At 54.0% G+C, this 20,947-nt stretch overlaps 2 protein-coding genes across 4 annotated transcripts in view; one reads left to right on the top strand and one right to left on the bottom strand.

The window, feature by feature from the left end:
* Positions 1 to 4,820, top strand: part of MARK4 (microtubule affinity regulating kinase 4) — a 30,123-nt gene extending 25,303 nt beyond the window's left edge. The window contains exons 15-18 of one of the 2 annotated variants that reach the window (XM_027515483.1): positions 588 to 866; positions 1,021 to 1,100; positions 2,057 to 2,101; positions 3,506 to 3,667. In XM_027515483.1, the coding sequence (XP_027371284.1) occupies positions 588 to 866; positions 1,021 to 1,100; positions 2,057 to 2,101; positions 3,506 to 3,570 (469 nt within the window). In that variant the 3' untranslated portion in view covers positions 3,571 to 3,667. Of the gene's footprint in view, positions 1 to 587; positions 867 to 1,020; positions 1,101 to 2,056; positions 2,102 to 3,505 lie in introns of both variants that reach the window. The other variant, XM_027515482.1, reaches the window with a different exon arrangement.
* Positions 4,821 to 8,286: 3,466 nt separating this feature from the next.
* Positions 8,287 to 18,218, bottom strand: CKM (creatine kinase, M-type). Of its 2 annotated transcripts, none has more exons than XM_027515481.1 (8): positions 18,200 to 18,218; positions 15,153 to 15,366; positions 13,961 to 14,115; positions 13,489 to 13,621; positions 11,297 to 11,468; positions 9,923 to 10,046; positions 9,317 to 9,506; positions 8,287 to 8,813 (listed from the first exon to the last, which is right to left on the bottom strand). In XM_027515481.1, exons 2-8 carry the CDS (start codon positions 15,343 to 15,345, stop codon positions 8,635 to 8,637), a joined length of 1,146 nt encoding a protein of 381 aa, XP_027371282.1. In that variant the 5' UTR covers positions 15,346 to 15,366; positions 18,200 to 18,218; the 3' UTR covers positions 8,287 to 8,634. The 2 variants fall into 2 exon arrangements, with proteins under 2 accessions (XP_027371282.1, XP_027371281.1); XM_027515480.1 differs by lacking the exon at positions 18,200 to 18,218 and adding an exon at positions 17,649 to 17,813.
* Positions 18,219 to 20,947: the final 2,729 nt, after the last annotated feature.

Here is a 20,947-nt window from a genome sequence, read left to right as displayed (position 1 = left end):
GGCTTCTGCTGTGAGGACTGGGAGGGTCAGAGGGCCTGAAGAAGGTCCTAGGATAATAGAGCCACCCCTGCCTACACAGAATCTTGAGAATTAGAGAGAGGGTTCCTTCCTCTTTATTATTACCTGTTGAAAATTTTCATAATGAATGTAAGTTTCCTTGATGTTCACATCTATTCCTCTCCCACGTTTGAATAATGAAAGTTCAGATAGCAAAGTGTTTGCACAATTGATGTGGTTCCTGAGGTTTGGATGGCAAATAGCAGGGGATTCATTTAAAAGTATATATGAATCTATTCAATTGCCAAGTTTGGAGAGAGGAGAGTTGGGACAGGGGATGGTTTGGAGGGGACAGAGCTTGAAGAAAGGATGGTTTGAAGGAAGAATGATTTAGGAGGTGAGAAGAGTCAGTCAAATAACGCTAAGGGTGTGCAGGGCACAACCCACACAGCTCTGCACCGCAGCCCTGTCTCTGAGTTCCAGCTTGGCAAAGGTTTCTGATCTCAGGACAGACCAGTGAGGAATCAGAGGGACTGAGGACTCTGGCCTGCCTCAAAGCTCCACCCTAACTTGTACCTCTCTGCCCACAGCTCGGGTACCCCACGGGTGCCCCCCGCCTCTCCCTCCAGTCACAGCCTGGCTCCCCCATCAGGGGAGCGGAGCCGCCTGGCACGCGGCTCCACCATCCGCAGCACCTTCCACGGTGGCCAGGTCCGAGACAGGCGGGCAGGGGGCGGGGGAGGTGGGGGCGTGCAGAATGGGCCCCCCGCCTCCCCCACACTAGCCCACGAAGCCACGCCCCTGCCCACTGGGCGGCCCCGCCCCACCACCAACCTCTTCACCAAGCTGACCTCCAAACTGACCCGAAGGTGAGCCCCATGGGACATGTGGGACAGGGAGAGGGATGGGGGCTGATGGGCCCTAACCTGTCTTCTGCTCTACTCTGCCTCCTGTACCCCGATATCTCCGTCTCCTTCTCCTCCTCTTCCTCCATCACTCTTCACCTCCCTCCTCACACTACAGGGTTACCCTCGATCCCTCTAAACGGCAGAACTCTAACCGCTGCGTTTCAGGCGCCTCTCTGCCCCAGGGATCCAAAATCAGTAAGTCCCCTCCACCTCTGCTCTCACTGGTTCTGCCTCCCTGTCTGCATGTCTGACCCGTTTGCGGGCCTGGCGGGAGGGGGCGCTGTGAGTTGGGTAGGGGGTCTGTATGTGGGCTCTGGTCGTTCCTTTACTCAGATAATAATAGTCTGGCCTCTGGAGCCAGACTCAGGGTTCAGACCCTGAGCTCTTCTGAGAGACTTTAAGCAAATGATTCAACCTCTCTTGGCCGCACTTTCCTTTCCCCTAAAATGGGGATAGTAATAACAGTATCTTCCTCACAGGGTTGTTGTGCAGACTAAGTGAGGTGATACATGGACTGGGCTTTGAATGTTGCCCCGGAAAATACTTTATGTTTTCTATCACTTTTATTCTTTGAGTGTCTACTGTGTGCTTCGCACCATCGTGAGCCCAGAGTAAAGTGAACGAGAGGGATAAAATCCCTGCCCAGGGCATTCTACTAGGGGACCCAGACAGTAAACAATAAATAAAGTATATAGACTATCAGGTGGTGGCAAGTACTAAGGAGAAAAACAGAGCCACGAATGGGGGTGGGGTGGTGGTGGTGGTGATGTGCCTGTCAGGATATGGGAAGGAAGGGTACAGTTTAAATGGAGCAGGCCTCGCTACAGAGGTGTCATTTGAGCACAGGCTGAAGGAGGGGTTTGTGTGTCTGTCTGTCTCCTATATGTAGGTGTGTCTCTACCCACCCTGCCTCTCTTTTGTCCTCCAAATTCTTCAGTATCTTTCCTCCAACCTGCACTAACCATTTCCGAATGGGCTCCCTTTCTGGGTATGGAGAGGGAGATCAAATCCTGACTCCCAGCCCAGCTCCAGCCCTCAGGGAGGAACCAGGGCTGAGGCAAGGACTACCCGAGTCCTGGAGGCAGTGGATTGAGGGAGGGGGGGCCCCTTTATGTCCAAATTAGACACTCATCCCCCCACTCTTCCTGTAGGGTCACAGACGAACCTGAGAGAATCGGGGGACCTGAGGTCACAAGGTGAGTGTCTGTGCCCCCCCTTTTGCCTCAGACCCCTCTTGTGTAAGCACCTCTCCTTACCACCCCTGCCAGACCCCTGGTCGGGGCCCGAGCCTCATCCTCCAAGGCCAGTTTCCTGAAATGCTTCTATGACCCCCTCTTCTCTGCCACTTACTCTTGTGCACCCCCGCATTGATTTCCTCTCATGTCCAACTCCATCCCTGAGCATCATCCCTTGACCATCTTTAACTTCAGCCTCTCCCATCTATAACCCACTCCTCCCCCTGTTGACACCACACCACCTTTCCCCTCTCATCCAGTGAGGCACAATGGTTGCTGAGAACCCTGGGCCAGTATAGAAACCTCAGTGAAAATAGGGAGCCTCCCCAGCAGGGCCAACAGTCCCAGGACCTAATCTCATTGGCTGGAGTTGGGTCACATGTCCATCCCTAAACCAATGCCTGTGACCAGAAGGGTGGAGTACTCTGATTGGTCAGACTTAGTCACATGCTCATCTTTGAACCAATCAGAGTGTGGGGAGAGATGTGGAATGCTCTCTTTGCCTGGAAGTGAGTCATGTGTTCACCCTTGGAGCTGAGAGGTGAGTCTGCCCCACCTAAACCAGAAAGACTAGATCTGCAATGCTTCTCAAGGAGAACACTCTTGGTGTTTTAGGAGACACATTTCTTTGTTAGGCAGGGCCCTTTCACACACTTCAGAATGTGTATCATTCTTGAACCATCCCTCCACCATGATAAATGCAGGCAGCGCTCCCTTCCCAAGACGTTTTGACAATCAAAAAGCCCTCAGAAATTTACTAATATCCGTTGGAAGACAGTACTGCTCCCAGGTATGAGAAATCCCTAGTCTAGAGTGAGAATTGGTTCTCCAACGGAAAAATGATTATTACCAGAAGAAGGACATGTTAGGAAACAAATTGAGCTGCTATAGGGAAGAGACCCCAAAATACAAACAGGAATAAGTTTCTGCCTCACACAAACCGTGTGTCCAGGCCAGGCTGGCAGGGTCACTCTGTTATGTGAGATCCTTCGGGTACCCAGGGCCCCTACATCCTCACCCCTAGAGCCCTGTCATCTTCACAGTCCACGCTAGCTCGTGCTGCAGCCTCACAGGAGGTGGGGCAAGAGAGTCCAGGGCACACAGTTTCCTTTGCAAGAGGTGATACGGAGTTAGGCGGTCACTTCCACGCACGTCCAGGCATTTGGAGACAAGACCACACCTGGCTGCAGGGGAAGCTGGGAAATATCGTTTCCAGGTGGACAGCTGTTTGTACAGCGGAAAGACCGTCCCCTGGAGTAAAAGAGGTTTTGAGAAGAGGTATAGGAAAGCCTGTCCCAATGTGGGAACTGCGGGTTACCTTCATCTTCTCTCCCATCTCTAACCCGTCATATCTTCCCACCTCAGTTGCCATCTACCTTGGGATCAAACGGAAACCGCCCCCAGGTTGCTCCGATTCCCCTGGAGTGTGAAACTGACCAGCTCGCGCCCGCCCGAGGCCCTGATGGCAGCTCTGCGCCAGGCCACCGCGGCCGCCCGCTGCCGCTGCCGCCAGCCACAGCCGTTCCTGCTGGCCTGCCTGCACGGGGGTGCGGGCGGGCCCGAGCCCCTGTCCCACTTCGAAGTGGAGGTCTGCCAGCTGCCCCGGCCGGGCCTGCGGGGAGTTCTCTTCCGCCGCGTGGCGGGCACTGCCCTGGCCTTCCGCACCCTCGTCACCCGCATCTCCAACGACCTCGAGCTCTGAGCCGCCACGGCCCCGAGTCCTCTCCTCTTCCTCGCCCCCTTCACTTCGACAGAGAAAGGGGGTCAAGGAGGGGATTCTCCCTTTGTCATCACCTCAGTTTCCCTGAAATGGATTTGGGGGCAGAGGTTGTCCCCTCTGTGTTCTCCGGGGCCCGCTGAGCAGGAGAGAAGAGTGAAGGGGCTTCGCAGGGGGGAGCTGGCACCTTCCTGGAGCCCCTAGCCCACCCGGTCCCCCCTCACCCTGCCATGGGGCACCTGAGGAGACTTTGGGGGCAGAGCGGGGCAGAAAAGGAAACTGAGGAAACTTCCATTCCCCGACAGCTCAAGAATTAGGCCTTGGGCAGGGACAAGAAGAGTTGCTGAGCCTAAAGACTGAAGAATTTGGGGTGTGGGGGGGCCGGGAGTGGGGGTCAGAGAGGCAAATTCCTTCCCCTCCCCCACCCCTCCTGCTCGAATCCCCCCTTCCTGCCCCAGGCTGGCGCGGGGCACTTTGTACAAATCCTTGTAAATACCCCCACACCCTCCCTTCTGCAGAGATCTCTGGAGGAGCTGCCGCTCTCACCTCTGGTTTTTAAGTTATTACACCCCCCACCCTCCTCCTGTCGGCCCCCTCACCTGCAGCCTGATGCCCAATAAACTTAGGAGAGTCCCCCCTCCCCCACGCTGACCCTGGGGTTTTCCTTCCCTGCCCTCACCTGCAAGTGAGATGAAGAGGTGTGTGACTTTGGGCTAGTGGTTTCTCCTTTCTGAGCCTCGATTTTCTCATCTGCAGAATGGGAGCAGTGGGGGTGTGGGGTCAAGGGTGATTGTGGAAGAGGGCAGGAAGGGACTCGGCCTCATCCACGAGGCCCCAGTTCCTATATCAGACCCCTGTTCATCCACTCACATACCCACCCACATGATATACTGGACTCTAAGCCACTTCTTACTCCAGTAGTACATTTACTCAATAAACAGTCATTGACCGGTGCCTACTCCATCCAGGCCCAGTGCTGGAAACGGAGATGCAGGGAGCCCCTGTCTATGGGGGACATGGGTTCTGATAGACACTAGAGAAACCATTGCTTTTGGAGGGGGTTGGGCTAGAAGAGAAAGTGAGAGGGTTTGGGGAAGGCACTCCAGAAGAACTGATGCTGGAGTTGGGCTCTGAAGGATGAGTAGGAGTTGGCCAGGTGTTGGACATCCCCTGGGCAGAAGCCTGGAAGTGGGAATGCATGGTATAGCTCAGAGAACTGTGGGTAATTTCAGTATGGCTGCTGTGTTGGGGGCTGGGTGGAAAATTAGCAAGAGGAATGCTGTATTAGGACTAATAATCCATCTACATTTAAGCAAAAAGGTATTTGCTCATTTCATAGGCCAGGGGTGCCTGACTAGGTACAGCTGGATTCAGGCCACAGGCTGGCTCATCTCTGCTTTTTTCAGTGTAAGTTTCATTCTAGTAGTTTCATCCAATAGGTGCCTGGTGTCAACGGTGACACCAGCAGTCCAAGCTTTTATCCTTCCCGTTTAGGGGCTATAGCAGAGTTCCTGATTGCCAACTTCAAGCAAAAGTCCCAAGACAGGCTCTCATTGGCCCGGATAAGTCATGTGATCACCCCAAACCAGTCACTGTGACTCTGGAGTGGCCTGTACCTAGAGCTGGACTTAGAGGGGTTCCTCAAAGAAAAGTCAAGGTGTCACGATAAGGGAAGTAGAAGCATGATAGATGTAAGCAGAAAAGGGCTGTCCAGCGCAGGAGGGCAGGTACTTCACCAGAGCCTTGTGGGCCTAAGCGCGCAGTCTGGGCTTTTATCCAAGGGCACTGGGAGCCACGGAGGGTTGCTTGCAGGAAAGAAGCTTAGTTAAACTGTCTCACTTGCCTGTGAGGCAGTTGTCATGGTAGGGTCAACTGTTGTATTCTTCATCGGACAGGAAAGTCAAACGAGAACTGAAGGGGGCTAAAAATTAAGAGTGGCTGGCTCAAGGGAAAAAAAAAGGTGGTCAGTGTTGAAAAATTCAGGGTCTGAGGGAGAATCATAATCCTATCATGAGTTAGGCCATAACAGGACTGCCGAAAGGTGCTTGTAGTTGAAAGGGTAGAAAAAAAGGTGAGGCAGGGGAACCAACCCTGTCACAAAAACCTCAATTCCTGAGTTCTTCCCTGGTTCCCAGCCCTAGGCTGGGGACACAGTGGTGGCCAAGACAACCCCACCTCTGCCCTCTTAGGGTTCACAGTCCAGGGGAGGAGGCAGCCGTGTCCTTGGTGATGATTCTGGAGTCAGTGAGGCGGGTTGGGGGACTGCAGAAAGGGAAACTGCCCTCGCCAGGGAGGACTTCCTGGAGGAGGAGGCACAGCTCCCCTGGGACAGGGAGAATGGTGAGCAGCTAACCAGGCATGGCGGAATTGGGGGGCCTGGGTTGGGGGCAGGCATGAGTTCTAAGCAGAGAGAAGCAACACTACAAGTCCTTCAGCAAATGGCATATGACTTGACTGAGTGTGGAGTCACTGTGAGGGATGAGGCTGGAGGGCTGGTTGGCCTTGAAGGTCATGGAGAGTTACCTGGGCTTTGTGCTGAGGGTACTGGGGAGCTACAGCAAGGTTGTTGAGTAAGAGAGAGTCGGGCAGGTAGGTTTGTTCTGTGAAGGGAGGAAGGGAATCAGGTCAGAAGGGCAGGGTGACAGAAGGTGGGGAGGAAAGGGGTGGACTTCAGGCTTAGGAGGCAAAATGGGAGGGACAGACACGGTAGCTGACAGGTGCCTGGATGGCGGACTTGGCTGGCTGGGACCGTGGTCTGTGCTCTATGTGGCACTGCGGGTGGAGCTCGGATTAGTGATGAGATCTTCAGTTGGAGGCAGTATTCTAAAGGATATCCCAGTGTCTACCAGACCTTGAATACCCTGACCTTTGGGGTCTCTTCCGTTTCCATAATCTCTCTGGGAACTCTTGGGGCCATCCCTAGACTTCAGTTTCCCTTCTGGAAAATGGAGAGATTGCTTGATCTCTAAGGGCCCTTTACCTGTGTGACTTAAGGATGGAAAAAGTGCCTTCTCCAGGTCCCTGGCGGGCTCTGTCTTCCTAACTTTGCCTCACATTTTCTTCTAAAACCTTTGTCTCTTTGGGAGCCCACTTGCTACCCGCTTGATAATGAAAGCCTCATCCTATTGGGTCAAGTAGAAGTGGTTGACGTGGCTGACGCCCAATACGTGTTCAGATGTTTCTTACCTTCCATTACCCGCTTCTCCCATTCCCAACCCCATGACCACTTCCTGTTCTTTCACAGAACCAAGCTGTCCAAAAGGCCTGTCCTCAAAGACTTCACAGGGATGCTGTGACCCAAGCTCCAGCCTGGAGGAGGAAACAGCTTGGGCAGACATTAGGGTGGGAATTGCACAGTGTAAGGAATGGAAAAGTGTATAGAGGAATCAGGAGAAAAGAACCGGGAAGAAGAGGCTTCGGCAGATGGTGTGTATTTGTTTGACCTTGAAGAAGCACAGGTAATAGAGCATTCTAGGAGATGTGGGAAACCATGGCAGGTGCTTGAGCAAAGCAAGGGAAATTGAAAAGACTGGTAGCAGCTATAGAGGGCTGTGTATATATATATATGAATGTATATATATATACGGAGAAGGCAATGGCACCCCACTCCAGTACTCTTGCCTGGAGAATCCCATGGACGGAGGAGCTTGGTGGGCTGCAGTCCATGGGGTCGCTAAGAGTTGGACACAACTGAGCGACTTCACTTTCACTTTTCACTTTCATGCTTTGGAGAAGAAAATGGCAACCCACTCCAGTGTTCTTGCCTGGAGAATCCCAGGGACGGGGGAGCCTGGTGGGCTGCCGTCTATGGGGTCGCACAGAGTCGGACACGACTGACGCGACTTAGCAGCAGCAGCATATATATATACATTCAGATCTGAAGTCAGATTGCACAGAAAGAGGGTCAGGAAAAAGCATCATGGAGTAGATAATGATGAGATGCATGCAGGGTTTCAAACCAGAGGCCCGGAGGGCAAATTCAGATATTTCGTTTGACCTCCGTTTCTCCCTAGAATGGATCCTGTGTTTGAGATCTGAGCATGAGTGATTGGCAGCAGAGGTTGGGAAGGGCCCAAGCTCAGTGTGTGACACTGGACCACACACCTCTGGATCGCAGATAGATGCTGTACCCTGAACTTGCCTCATTTTAGAGATGGGAAAAGATGAGAAGGGAATGGCTACCCACTCCAATATTCTTGCCTGGAGAATTCCACGGACAGAGGAGCCTGGCGGGCTATACAGTTCATGGGGTCGCACAGAGTCAGACACGGCTGAGCGACTAACCCTTTCACTTTAGAGGTGGGATAAAACGTGTAGCCCTAGGACTTGCCTAGAGACGACAAGCCACCTTGAGGTCATATAGTGGCCAACTGCCGGAGCTTTTTCCTCCTTCTCCCCCTTCAGTACTAATAACCATCAAACACAACGCTAAGGCCACCATTGCTTTTATTTGTTGCTTTGAGTAGAGAAAAAGCAACAGCTCCAGGTGAGCTCCATTAGCCAGAGCTCCCGATGGTGGGCGGAGCTTGGGGAAAAAGAAGAGGAGACTGTAAGGGAGGTTTTTCATTGGCCAGAACCCAGAGTCTGGAGCCCATTGGTTGGAACTCTGGTTGGAACTGGAACTAGAAGGATGGATAGAGCCCCAGGTGGACCAAACGTTTTTAGGCTGGGCTTCACGAGGAAGGGGCGGGGCAAAGGATGAAGGGGCGGGCCTCCGGTGGGCTGGGTCCTCCCTTGGGCTGGGGCTCCGGCAGTCGGCGGCGAGCTGGCTGTGCGCCTACTTCTGGGCGGGGATCATGTCGTCGATGGACTGGCCCTTCTCCAGCTTCTTCTCCATCTCCACCATGAGCTTCACACCATCCACCACCAGCTGCACCTGTTCTACCTCCGACGAGCCCAGCCGATCGGCGTTGGACACGTCGAACACTGAGCCCACGGCAGCCGTGTCCACACCACCTGCGGGAGTAGGAGGCAGGGGCTAAGGAGCCAGCAGAAATGCTGGAGCGGAGCCTGGAACGCGGGCCGCCGTGCCAACCGCGCAGGCGGACGTACTGGGTGAATGCCTACTGTGTTAAATGCATGTAGTTTCCTGAGCGTCTGTCTGTTCTCGGGCTGGCTTTAGGTACCTCACCCCTCAACCATCCAACACTGGGTAACGGAGTTGAGCTCAGGAGCCGGGCTGCCTGGGATCGAATCCTGACCATCCTCCCCTTTACAGATGGGAAAGTGAGGCCCCTAGGCGCCCAGGGACATACACAGTGTATATCAGCCATATAACCATGGTGGTATATGGACTTCTCTGAGATAAGGCGTGCTGAAGCCTATTGTCAGAGGAAGAACTGAAACTCACAGAGGAGCAGCCCTTGCCGACCCCCAGAAGCCGTGGGGATGCCGCCGCTCCCCTTCAGCCGCCGCTAAGGGCCAGCCCTGGAAGCCGCAGGAGGGAACTTGGGCCGTACCTGTGCCTCGCTTCTGCAGGCGCAGGCGAGTGAGGATCTCCTCGAACTTGGGATGCTTGCTCAAGTGCGCCAACTTGACATGCACGCCTCCACGCAGCCCGGTGCCCAGGTTAGATGGGCAGGTGAGCACGTAGCCCAGGTGCTCGTTCCACATGAACGGGTGGCCGGCTTTCTTGAATATCTCCTCAATCTGAGGTAGGGGGAGAGGACCCGCGATCAGCGCTGCGGGTGCCCCCAAATGCGCCCACAACCCGGGCAGGGATCCGAGGGACAGGGGGTGAGAATGTCGGTGGGGGTAGGAGTCCGAGAGGGCGGGTCTGGAAAACCTGGAGGCACGAGATTCTTGGGGCATGGGCCCAACCGCACAAACGATGGCTGGATTCTGAGGGGGCTGGGCTTGAGGACGCCTTGAAGGCCGGTTCTCGTCCGAGGGGTTGAGGATAGGGGTGGGGCCGGCTTTCCAGAGGGCGGGGCTTTGGAAAGCGAGTGGGGAGCACCGCTGAGGGGAGTGGCTTCGGTGCTGGGAGGAGCCGGGTTCCGAGGGGCGGGGCCCCGGAAAGCCGCTGGGGGGCGGTCACTTGGAGTCACGCGAGGGTAGGCACCTACCTTCTGCAGCCCCACGCAGAAGCGGCGGAAAACCTCCTTCATGTTGCCCCCCTTCTCCATGGAGATGACTCGGAGGTGATCCTCCTCGTTCACCCACACCAGGAAGCTCTTGTTGTCATTGTGCCTAGCATCGGGCGCAGCAAAAGGTCAGGGAACCGGCTCCGCGGGACCCCCTGTTCCCCTCCCTCTTGCAAACACACGTCCACCGCTAGGGGGCAGCGGGCCTAAAGGGCACGTGGCCTGAGCATCTCACAGTCTCAGAAGCTTACACCTTTAAATGTCACAGGACCCGTGAAATCTCGAATCGTGGGATCAGTGGCTTTTAGGGTCTTAATTCTTTGCACAATATTATAGAATCTTAGGATCTCAGAATCGCTGAAAAACGGAAACCGAGAAGCAAAATTGATAAACCTTCCATGACATTGTGACATCGCAGAAGGAGTCTTAGACTGGAAAACTTTAGGATCTGGAAATGTTTGAAACCATTGAATCACAAAATCTGACATTAGTGGAACCTGAAAACACTGAAAATCTTACAATCTATACTCTCCAAATTGTTTGAAACCGAGGTTCTCAAAACCTTTTAAAACCTTTGACTATCAGAATTGAGGTGGGGACAGTTTCCCTGATAGGTCAGTTGGTAAAGAATACACCTGCAATGCAGGAGACCCCGGTTAGGTTCCTGGGTCGGGAGGATCCACTGGAGAAGGGATAGGCTACCCATTCCAGTATTCCTGGGCTTCCCTTGTGGCTCAGCTGGTAAAGAATCCGCCTACAATGTGGGAGACCTGGGGTTCTGTCCCTGGGTTGGGAAGATCCCTTGGAGAAGGGAAAAGCTACCCGCTCTAGTATTCTGGCCTGGAGAATTCCAGTCCATAGGGTCACAAAGAGTTGGACACGACTGAGCAACTTTCACTTTCATCAGAATCGGGGATTAAAAAGTTAATAGAAAGCCCAGCTAACAACAATAATTAGCAATAATATCATGCCAATGGCCAGTATGGATACTTACTATATACCAGACACTTTTACCAATACTTTGCATAAATTAATTCATTAATCCTCATAAGAAACCCAAGAGCTATGAATTATTATGATCCCATTTTATAGATGGAGATTTGGGGCAGAGAAACATTAAATTACGTGCCCAAGATCACACAGCTAGTAAATGGCAGCCCTGGGATTTGAACCTAGGGAGTCTGGTTCAAATCTGAGTTACAAGCTTCTTAAAATATGACATTCAGACCACAGGGAAGGCAGGAGTGGAGGGCAAGATCACCCTGGAGAATTGCTGTTATGGTCTTGACTCGTGGAGGGTCATGGGACGACTAGAGGAGGCGGGGCAAAAGGAGGGCATTGGGCAAGGGGCCTCACCAGATGCCACGGGCATCGGGCCAGTCTCGGGCCATGCCTGAAGCCAGCAGCAGCGGGGACACGGGCTTGTCAAACAGGAAGTGGTCGTCGATGAGCTGCTGCTGCTCCTGCTCTGTCATGCTCTTCAGAGGGTAGTATTTCCCCTTGAACTCACCCGTCAGGCTGTTGAGGGCTGGTGAGGGGCCACAGGAAGGAGGGGTCAACAGCCTGCCCTACAAGTGGGGTGCAGAGGCCCTGGGGACCCCACACTGCTGTCCTTCAGGGGCCTAGGCCTTGACCCTGAGGAGGTTCTAAAGGTGTCTAAGCAACCCCCGCCACAAAACATGCTCCTCCACTGTCTTCCCAGGCCTGGGAACACCCACACCATGTGCTCAAGACCAAAAGCGTGGATTCTCCCTTGCCTGCCACCAATTCTCACGTCCAGTCAGTCTACCTGCGGGCAGTAGAGTGCTGGTGCTCACTCCTGCTGGCTGGTAGAACAGAGTCAGTCTCAGCAATCTGGGAGCCAGCAGTAAACGATATTATATTGTAGTATATATATTATTTGTGTATATTCATAGGTATTCATAATACATAGTATGTATTAAGTGTTGGAGAAGGAAATGGCAACCCATTCCAGTATTCCTGCTGGTAAAATCTCATGGACAGAGGAGCCTGGCGGGCTACAGTCCATGAGTTTGCAAAGAGTCAGACATGACTGAGCAGTTGAGCATACACACACATGTATATTATGTATGTAATAAATATATAATACGTATATGCATTTGTATATATTCATATCTTCATAAGACATGACAAATATGTATTATGTGTATAATGTATTTCTATAATACACATATTGTAAAATATGTTATACATATTTGTATAATATACTATATAATATGTTCTATATCATATACTACATACTATGTTATATTGTTAAAAATAAATGACAAAAACAAATAAACTATATTGCATTGGCCAAAAAATTTGAGTTTTCCTATAACATCTTTCAGAATGAACTTTTTGGCCAACCCAGTATTTAAAGTGAAGGTGGTAAGTACTCAGAACTATCACTTGCTAATTACTTTACTACACTTACTATTTTCTATGTTCTTGAAGTCACCTGTTGTATCTGTATGCTGGAAATTCCACATAATGACATGCTACTGCACATCTCTTCCCATTACCCATCCCTGCATGATGTCACGTGGTTGGCTCAACATGGGCCTCTGTAGGAGAATTTACACCAGAGCAATTGGCAGTTGCTGGCAGCAAATCAAGGCTGCTGCTTTTTTTTTTTTTAGAGCCAGTTGTTAAACATTTAGCAGAATGACACTGCCTGCCAGCCCTAATGCTTCTACCTCCAAACACACCCATTCTTTCTCCCCATCCCAGTGCTCCCCTCACTCCCCGGCCCCGCCTGGACCCCTGCAGCTGCCCTTCTCAGCCTCTCCTCCTCTGCACACCGACTGTTCCCCACCAGGGGAATCCATGCAAGTCTGAACCTGTCCCTTCTCTACTCACCACTCTGCCACGGCGTCCTCTTCCCACAGGGTCAAAGCCAGAGTCCTCCCAGCAGCCCACAAAGCTCTGTACAACCTGGCCACCCCAACACCCCCTGACCTCACTTCCTCCCCTCTCCCCATCACCCACTCAGCTCCAGCAACATTGGTCTCCTTGCTCTTCCTCCAACACACCTTCCCACCCCACGACCTTTGCACTTGCTGTTCACCTGCCTAGATTTCTTCCCCAGGTCCACTCCTTCTTGTCAGTCATGTCTCAACTCCTTTCCAACATAGCTTCTCACAGTCATTCTGTGCCACAACCCTTGTTTCTTGGCTTCAGGGCATTTGGGGATGATCTTATTCTTCTGTTGGTTTCAGTGATTCCTCTTATCTCCCCACCAGGCTGACAGCTCTGTGAGAGCAGTAACCTTGGTCCATCTTATTCATCATGGGAACCCCAGCTCCCCACACAGGGCCAGAACAACCGTAAATGTTTGCTTGGTGGATAGATGGATGGATGAATAGATGGATGAAGGTCAGGACCCTGGCGCAGTTGGGTGTCAAATCTTTACAGCATCCCTTAGACCTCCCCCAGGGGTAATACTGCCAGCTGTCACTCACCAGGCACCCGTGATTATCAAGTTCTTGCAGTGTTTTGGCAAATGGGGGAACAAGGGGGTCCAGAGCTGGGATGGGGGCTCTCACCTTCCACGGAGAGTTTCTCCACGGCCCGGCGCTCGCCGCGGGAGCAGTGGGGAGGCAGTGCATAGCCCTTGATGCTGCGGCCCGTGCGGACACGGCTGCTGAGCACGTAGTTGGGGTCCAGATCATCTCCACCCTAGGGAACAGGTGGGATCAGGGCTTGGCGGACCATCCTGTGTGTCCTGCCCCCTCCCCACCAAAATCAAATCTCCCCTGCAGGCCCTCCCAGCTCTCTTGGGCTCTCAGCTGCTTCCTTTGGTTCTTCCCTCCCCGCTGGCCTCTCTCCCCCTCCCTCCCTGACTCTGTCTCTCTTTCTCTCTCTCTCCCCACCTTGACTGTTTTCTGTGTCTGCCTGTCCATCTCTCTTCCCATCTCCCTCTGTGTTTCTCTCCATCTCTGTCTCCCTGTCTCTCTGGGTGTCTCCTCACGCCTCCTCCCCCTCCCCCTGCCCTGCCCTTCCCCTGGGGCAGCTGACCTTGAGGTTCTCATGGTTGAGGTCAGTCTTGTGCTTGTCTGTGGGTTTGAAGCCCCCGTGCCGGTCCTGGATGATGGGGTCAAAGAGGTCCTTGAAAACCGTATAGGACTCCTCATCACCAGCCACACAGCCCACGGTCATGATGAAGGGGTGACCTGGGGGGTCAGAGGGAGGTCAGAGGTGCTTGTCACCCATGGGGAAGACCTGGGCTCCTGGGTCCAGTGTAGACTTTGTGTGCACACATGGGTGTGTGTGTGCATGCGTGCGTACATGCAAGGGATTTCACTGAGCACTGCGGGTCAGAACTGAGGAGGCTGAGGGTGGGTAGGAATTGGGAGAGAAGACTGGGGGAGATCGAGGCAGTATCTGGGGGTGGGTGGTGAGAAGAACGTTGAGTGCAGGGCAAAGGAGAAAGGAGAGTCTGGGGGGTGAGTTGCTAAAAATATTACCACGTGAGAATCCCCAAATCAAGGGATCGTCCCTTAAAAAAGTTCAGAACCTTAGAGACTCTCAACCCCTACTTATAAGAAGAGACTTGAAAGACCCTCTTGGGCTTCCCTGGTGGTCCAGTGGTTAAGACTCAATACTCCCAATGCAGAGGGCCAGGGTTCAATCCCTGGTTGGAGAACTAAGATCCTGCATGCCTTGTGGCCAAAAAACAAAACAAAACAAAACAAAACACCTTCTTATTTCTCAAGTGGGGAAACAGAGGCCTGAAGAGAAAAGGCCTTTTCCCTCAGTCATGAGTTGGAGGCTGAGATTGGAAGCTGGTCTCCTGCCCAGTTCCACCCGCCCTGGTGGGGTGTTCCTGGAGAAGGAAGCCCCTGTCAGAGTCAGAGCGCCCACTCGGTGCCAGGAGCCACTCCACGTGCCTATGTTTTCCCAACCTGGGTGCCCATTTTTCAGGTGAGGAAACTGAGGCCTGGAAAATGCAATAGCTTCCCTCAGGGGAGTCTCACGTGATACTCACACACATTTAGCGAGTGGTTTGCCATCTGGCAGACCCTGTCCCAGGCCCTCAAACATTCAACTCATCTATTTCTCACAGCAGCCCCATGAGTATGGTCCCCACTTTAGAAATGGGAAAACTGAGGCTCAGGGAGGTGGGGCTGAGGCCTGGCAGGCAGCCTCCAGGCCATCCCCCAACACACACCAGCCCCACAGTCCCTGGGACGCTCCCCAGGAGGCTTACCTGGGTTGTCCACACCGGTCTGGATGACGTCATCCAGAGTGAAGCCAGAGGGCGTCTCCTTGTCCCGCAGCTTCTTGTAAATCTCGAGGGTCAGCGCCTTGGCCATGTGGTTGTTGTGCTTGCTGAGGTCTGGGTATTCCTCCTCAGCCTTGAAGTTCAGCTTGTGCTTGTTGTGGGTGTTACCGAACGGCATGGTGGCGGTGGTGCGGGGGGCCTGGTGGGGAGGCGTGGAGGGGGAAGTTAGGTCACATCCACGGGGACCAGCAAGAGAGCAGAGCCAGGCTCTGGGGTCAGGCAGGCCTGAGGACCAGTCCTGAGTCCTGGGCTGTGTGACTTGGAGCCAGAGGGATCCCCTCTCTGAGCCCCTGCATCTCAACAGGATGTATCATCAGTCCGGTGTTGGGATCTTAGCTCTGCCTTTTCCTGCTGGTGACCCCAGGCTAATAACATTGCTAGAGACTCAGTTTCTCCAGCTAGAAAAATGGAGGGGAGAACCCCTCAAGCCTGTGATAAGACATGATAACTGATATATAAGAGTGTAGGTTCTAGAATCAGGCAGCCTGGCTTTGAATCCCAGCTCTGCTGTGTGACCTTGGGCAAGTTACTTAACCTCTCTGTGCCTCAAAGTAATCACCTGTAAAATGCGGGTAGAAGAGCATTTATCTCATGGAGGTGTTGGAAGGATGCGATGAGTTCATTATGTGAAGCACTTAAAATAGGGCCGGCACACACTCATCATTAATTTGCTGCTGCTGCTGCTAAGTTGCTTCAGTCGTGTCCAACTCTGCGACCCCATAGACGGCAGCCCACCAGGCTCCCCCGTCCCTGGGATTCTCCAGGCAAGAACACTGCTATTGTTATTATTGTTGTTTGGAATTATGAGGAGCTGGTGAGGGTGGAGGATGTTGCTGGGAATGAGTGTGTGAGCAGAGAAGGGACATTCTCTCTATGAAGATTCCTGGGTGCTCAGTCGAGGGAGGAGGGGCAGGGTGGGAGGGAGGGCTGAGTGCCCGCCCCCACCTCTGTGTGCTGACACCTGTCCTGCAAGGAACAGTTAAGAACAGCTCAGCCTCTGAGGTCAACAGAGCTGGGTTCAAATCTCATCCGTGCCATCTCTGGGCTGTGTGACCCTAGGTCAACTGCTCAGTCTTTCTTAGCCTCTGTCTTTTGTGAACTGAACTTTTCCCATGGGGTTACCAGGAGGATTCTTTGAGCTTCAGCACGAAGCCAGTGGAGCACAGGCCCTGGCATGGAGCTGGGGCCTTGTAAAGAACCTGCCTGCCAATGCAGGAGATGTAAGAGATGAGAGCTCAATCCTTGGATCAGGAAGATCTCCTAGAGGAGGAAATGACAACCCCTTCCAGTATTCTTGCCTGGAGAATCCCTTGGACAGAAGAGCCTGGTGGGCTAACAGTCCATAGTGCCACAAAGAGTCTGAAACTAGCGCGCACACCTAGAGGGGTGGCTGCTGTGCTGTTCTTACTTTTATTCCCAAGACCCAGGAGGAGGGAGGACCCTTTGGCGGTGGTGGTAGGGACGAGATGCTCATTCCCAGCTCCAGGAATGGGAAGTGGGCAGGACGGTGGGAAGGAGATGGGCACGAGGGTGAGCTGAAGGCCGAGGCATCAGGCCAAGGGGGGATGGAACCCACGAAAGCCTTTGGAGTTCATGTCCAGCGTGGGGATTTATTTTTAGAATCTGGCAGACTCCTCTCCCCACCCCCAGCTGCCACCCCACCCCCACATTCCAGAGGCTCGGCTTGCACCACGTCAGCAGGCCAGAGACAGGTGGGCCAGGGTGGCCGGGAGCACATGCATTCAGGCTTTGGGGCTCAAGGGCTTTCAGCCGAGAAAGCCCCCTTCAGAGCATGTCCCCACCTCCATCCCTTCTGGGGGCAGGCTGGGAGAGGGCAGGGAAGCAAGGTGGGGGAGCCCAAGGGACAGCAACAGACATAACCCAGAGCCCCTCATGCACACCCCCGTATGCACCCCCAGGTCGCATGGGTAAACGGGCCCACACATGCACACCTCCCAGCTCAGGGACACCGGCATACAGGGACTCATGCAGGAGCCACGGAAAGTCAGACAGACACAAGGTCACGCTTTGCAGAAGGCAAGGTCACCAAGGCAAAGCCCCTGACAGGTGATACACAGACACCTCCCACGGCTCACGGCACCCAGTTCTGGCGACAGACCATCATGAACAAGGCCTAGCCCACAGCCCCTTGCAGGGGGGCGACAGCTGGTGGCTGTCAAGGCTCCTTTCCATCCTGGGGTCTCCCCCCAGGACGCTTGCCCCAGCGATCACAAGGCATGGCCAGGAGTCAGGGGCTCCCAGGTGGAGGGGACTCTCTGACACAAAGACCACCTTGCCACACACTGACCCGCCTGTGTGCGGGGGCATGTGGGGGACAACGTGCAAGGTCCCTTCCAGAGACAGCTCGACCTCTGGCCCCTATGGAAGACACCCCACTCTGGACCCTACCCCGGGCAATACCTGGCTGGGCGGTGCTGGAAGGGGCTGTCTGTATCCCGGAGGCGACACTGACCCAAAGGAAGGGCCTGCAGCCCTGGCCTTATATAGGGGGGGGCCTGGGCTGTGTGATTGGCTGGGAAGGGCTGCCCCTTGGGAGCGGGCTGGAGGGCAGCTGAGCTCTTCACCTCACTGCCCAGGCATCGTGCCCACCCCGAACCCAGGCATGCCTCGCGCCCAGCCTATGGCCTTGTATGGGCCACGCCAGGGTCTGGGCCCATATCCCCCCCGCCACCAAGCCGGTCCCCCGACCAAGTGCTGAGTCGGGCTGGCGGGGACAGCTGGAGCCCCGCCGGGGCCACGGGATAGTGTCAGGAAACGTCCCAGGCACGTAGAAGTCACCCTCCCCTGGCCCTCCGCTAGGCCACTGGCCTCCCGTGAGCCCCCAGTGGCCTTGACCCCAGCACACAGCAGGTCCTGAGCTCTGTCCCTGGGGAAACCTTGCAATGGCTCCTGGAGGTCAGGTCTTTGGTTTTCCTGCAGAGGAAAGGGCCCAGAGAGGCTGTGTGACTTGCCTGCTGTCACCCAGCTACAGGCAGTGTGTGACCAAGGCCAAGGCGGGAACAGGAGACAGCCTGATCCCAGAAGCCTGTGCTAGGATGCACTTTCCTCCTCGGGAGTGCAAAGGAGGGAAACTGAGGCTGGGCCGAGCTAGGGCAGTTCTCACTCAAGGCCAGGTTGAAGGTGATGGTCACCCTTTCCACTCCAGTCCACCAGCCCAGTGACCCAGGGAGATTTCTGCTGTGGAGGGGACAGGGAGGGACAGCCTGCCGGGAAGGGAGTTTATTTTTAGAGCTCATTGCTCGCGATCTCCTCTGGGAGACCTGAGGTGCTGGGGCTGGGGGGACGCGGGGGCAGGTGTTGGTGGGGTGAGGTCGCCACGTGTCCGGGTTAATTATAACCCAGTGTCTCGGGTGTCCCTTGGCCTCGCCTCCTTACAAGGGCAGCTGAGAGCTCGGGGAGGCTACCCCCAGCCACGGTAGAAGGGGGCTGGGCGGCGGCTCAGGTCAGGGACATGCTCAGATCCAGGTTCGATCGGGGACCGCAAGGGCTGAGGAGGAGATCCTGCAGAAATGGGACGTCACAGAGGGAACAGCGTCCTCGGCCTAGAAGACACCAAGACTGCAGGATACAAGGATTGGGCAAGTCCAGGGAGCAGGAAACCAGGGAGCACCCAGCATTGAAACAAAGAAGAGAATGTTCCTTTCCCTCCGGAGTTCCTCCCTCCTCCTGGGTCTCCCCCCGCTTCTTCCTAGGCAGGGAGCACTCATCTAGGGAAAGGGGGGCCCTTTCTGCCTCTCCCGATGTTTCTGGTGGGAGGGGGGCTATTTAGAAAACTTTTCTCCTTGGGGCCTAGTCCCTGATCGCTCCCCTCACTGTCCTGTCCCAGCAAGGTCAGTGTGTCAAAGCACTCCTTCATAGTTACGGAAACTGAGGCCCAGAGAACTAAAAGGAACTGGTCTAGAATCGTTATGCACGTATCATGTCAACAATTATTTATTAAGCACTTACTGGCACCCAGCAGAAGATAACCCAAACCCCTGTCCTCATGGAGTTAATATTTTAGTGAGGGTGAACAAGTTGTTATACATTTTAATGTTGGGGACAATGGGGCTTTGAAGGAAAGAGACAGAGGGTAAAAGATGCAAGTGACAGGACACAGAGGAGGAGATCAGCTCAGACCTCTCTGGGGAGGTGACATCCATGCAGAGACCAGAGGGAGCCAGCCATGTGAGTATCTGGAAGGGGGACAGCAGGCGCAAAGGCCCTGAGGTGGGCGTGGCTTGGCATGTCACAGAGACAGGGAGGAGGCTGGAGCAGATGGAGAGGAGAGTGGGAGGAAGAATGTGAGGTGGAGGGGGGCCAGGAGCAGATCTGTAGGGTCCTAGGGCTCTGATGGGAGTCCTGGAGGGTTGTGAGCAAAGGAGAGACAGGATCTAGCCACGTCACACACAGCCCAGCCCCCAGGGCCCCTAATAACCCCTTGTGTGGACATCTGACATTCCTCTTGGCCACATAGCATCCGAAGCCCTTTCTGTATTGAGGGAGTTCTCCACCCTTTCACCACCTCCTTTGGAGAAGCCCAAATGTTAGAAACTCAGTTTCCCAGAATCCCTTGCGGCAAATGGTTCGGTCATGTGACCTGGGCTGAGCCAATCAAACCCTCCAGCAGGACTTTGCAGTCATGTGACCTGGGCTGAGCCAATCAAACCCTCCAGCAGGATCTCGCAGTCATAAGCCCTACCTCCTTTATCTTGAGTCTCTCAGAAACAGTTGGCCATGGAGTTGGCCTTGGGGAGCACTGTGACCCTTATCGTATAGCTTCCTCCCACCCCTTGAGCCCCTCAGTCTCCAAGGCTTGTTCCTCCCCCGTCCCATACCTCAGGACCTCCACATTCCTTCCTGCTCTAGCCTCCTCGCTGGTCTCCTGACCCAGTCTTGGCCCCTCCACCGACTTCCCTGCTGACCTCTCCTGCTCAGAACCTGCCATGGCTCCCCAGTGCTCGCAGGAGAAATGAGTGTTTGTTGACTAAGTAAATAATAACCTTATCAATCAGTAGGAAACCCCTCCACCCAGCTTAGGCAGAAAGGGCTTTCCTACCAAATGCTTACAAAATTGTTAAAAGGGCTGAAGGAACACCTCTTGCTCTCAGAACTATGCTTCCTCCGGGAAACTGGACATGCTAGAAGGAGGTTAGCGTGAAGGTTAAATGGCCTCTCTGCTTTCTGGGAAAGATTGAGGGTTGGAGGAGAAGGGGGCTATAGAGGATGAGATGGTTGGGTGGCATCACCGACTCGATGGACATGAGTTTGAGCAAACTCTAGGAGATAGTGAAGGACAGGGAAGCCTGGCGTGCTGCAGTCCGTGGGGGTCACAAAAAGTCAGACACGACTTAGTGACTGAACAGCAGTTAACTCTCATGGAGGACTCCTACATGTCAAGTACTAGGCTAACTGCTTGACATTTACCAACTCATTTGCCATTCTGAGCCTTACCAACAATAAGGTTCAGAGAGGTTAACTGACTTGTCCAAGGTCGCACAGCTGGGAAAGAGCAGAGCTGGGTATCCAACTGGCACAGGGCTGCTGAAAGTGGGTTCAGGGTTTGGTGAAGACAATTTCCAGGCTTCTCAGCAAGGTGAGACTATATTGTCAGCCCCAGAGTCCCTTTCTAGGTCTTCAGGCCCACATCCCCTTGCCCACTTCATTACCCTAGCAGTCTGACTTCAGGTTTCAACCACTGTATGTGTATTAACCAGTTT

Source organism: Bos indicus x Bos taurus, chromosome 18 (genome assembly GCF_003369695.1).
Source record: "Bos indicus x Bos taurus breed Angus x Brahman F1 hybrid chromosome 18, Bos_hybrid_MaternalHap_v2.0, whole genome shotgun sequence".
NCBI classification, from domain to species: Eukaryota; Metazoa; Chordata; class Mammalia; order Artiodactyla; family Bovidae; genus Bos; species Bos indicus x Bos taurus.
This window is presented reverse-complemented; position numbering and strand designations above follow the sequence as displayed.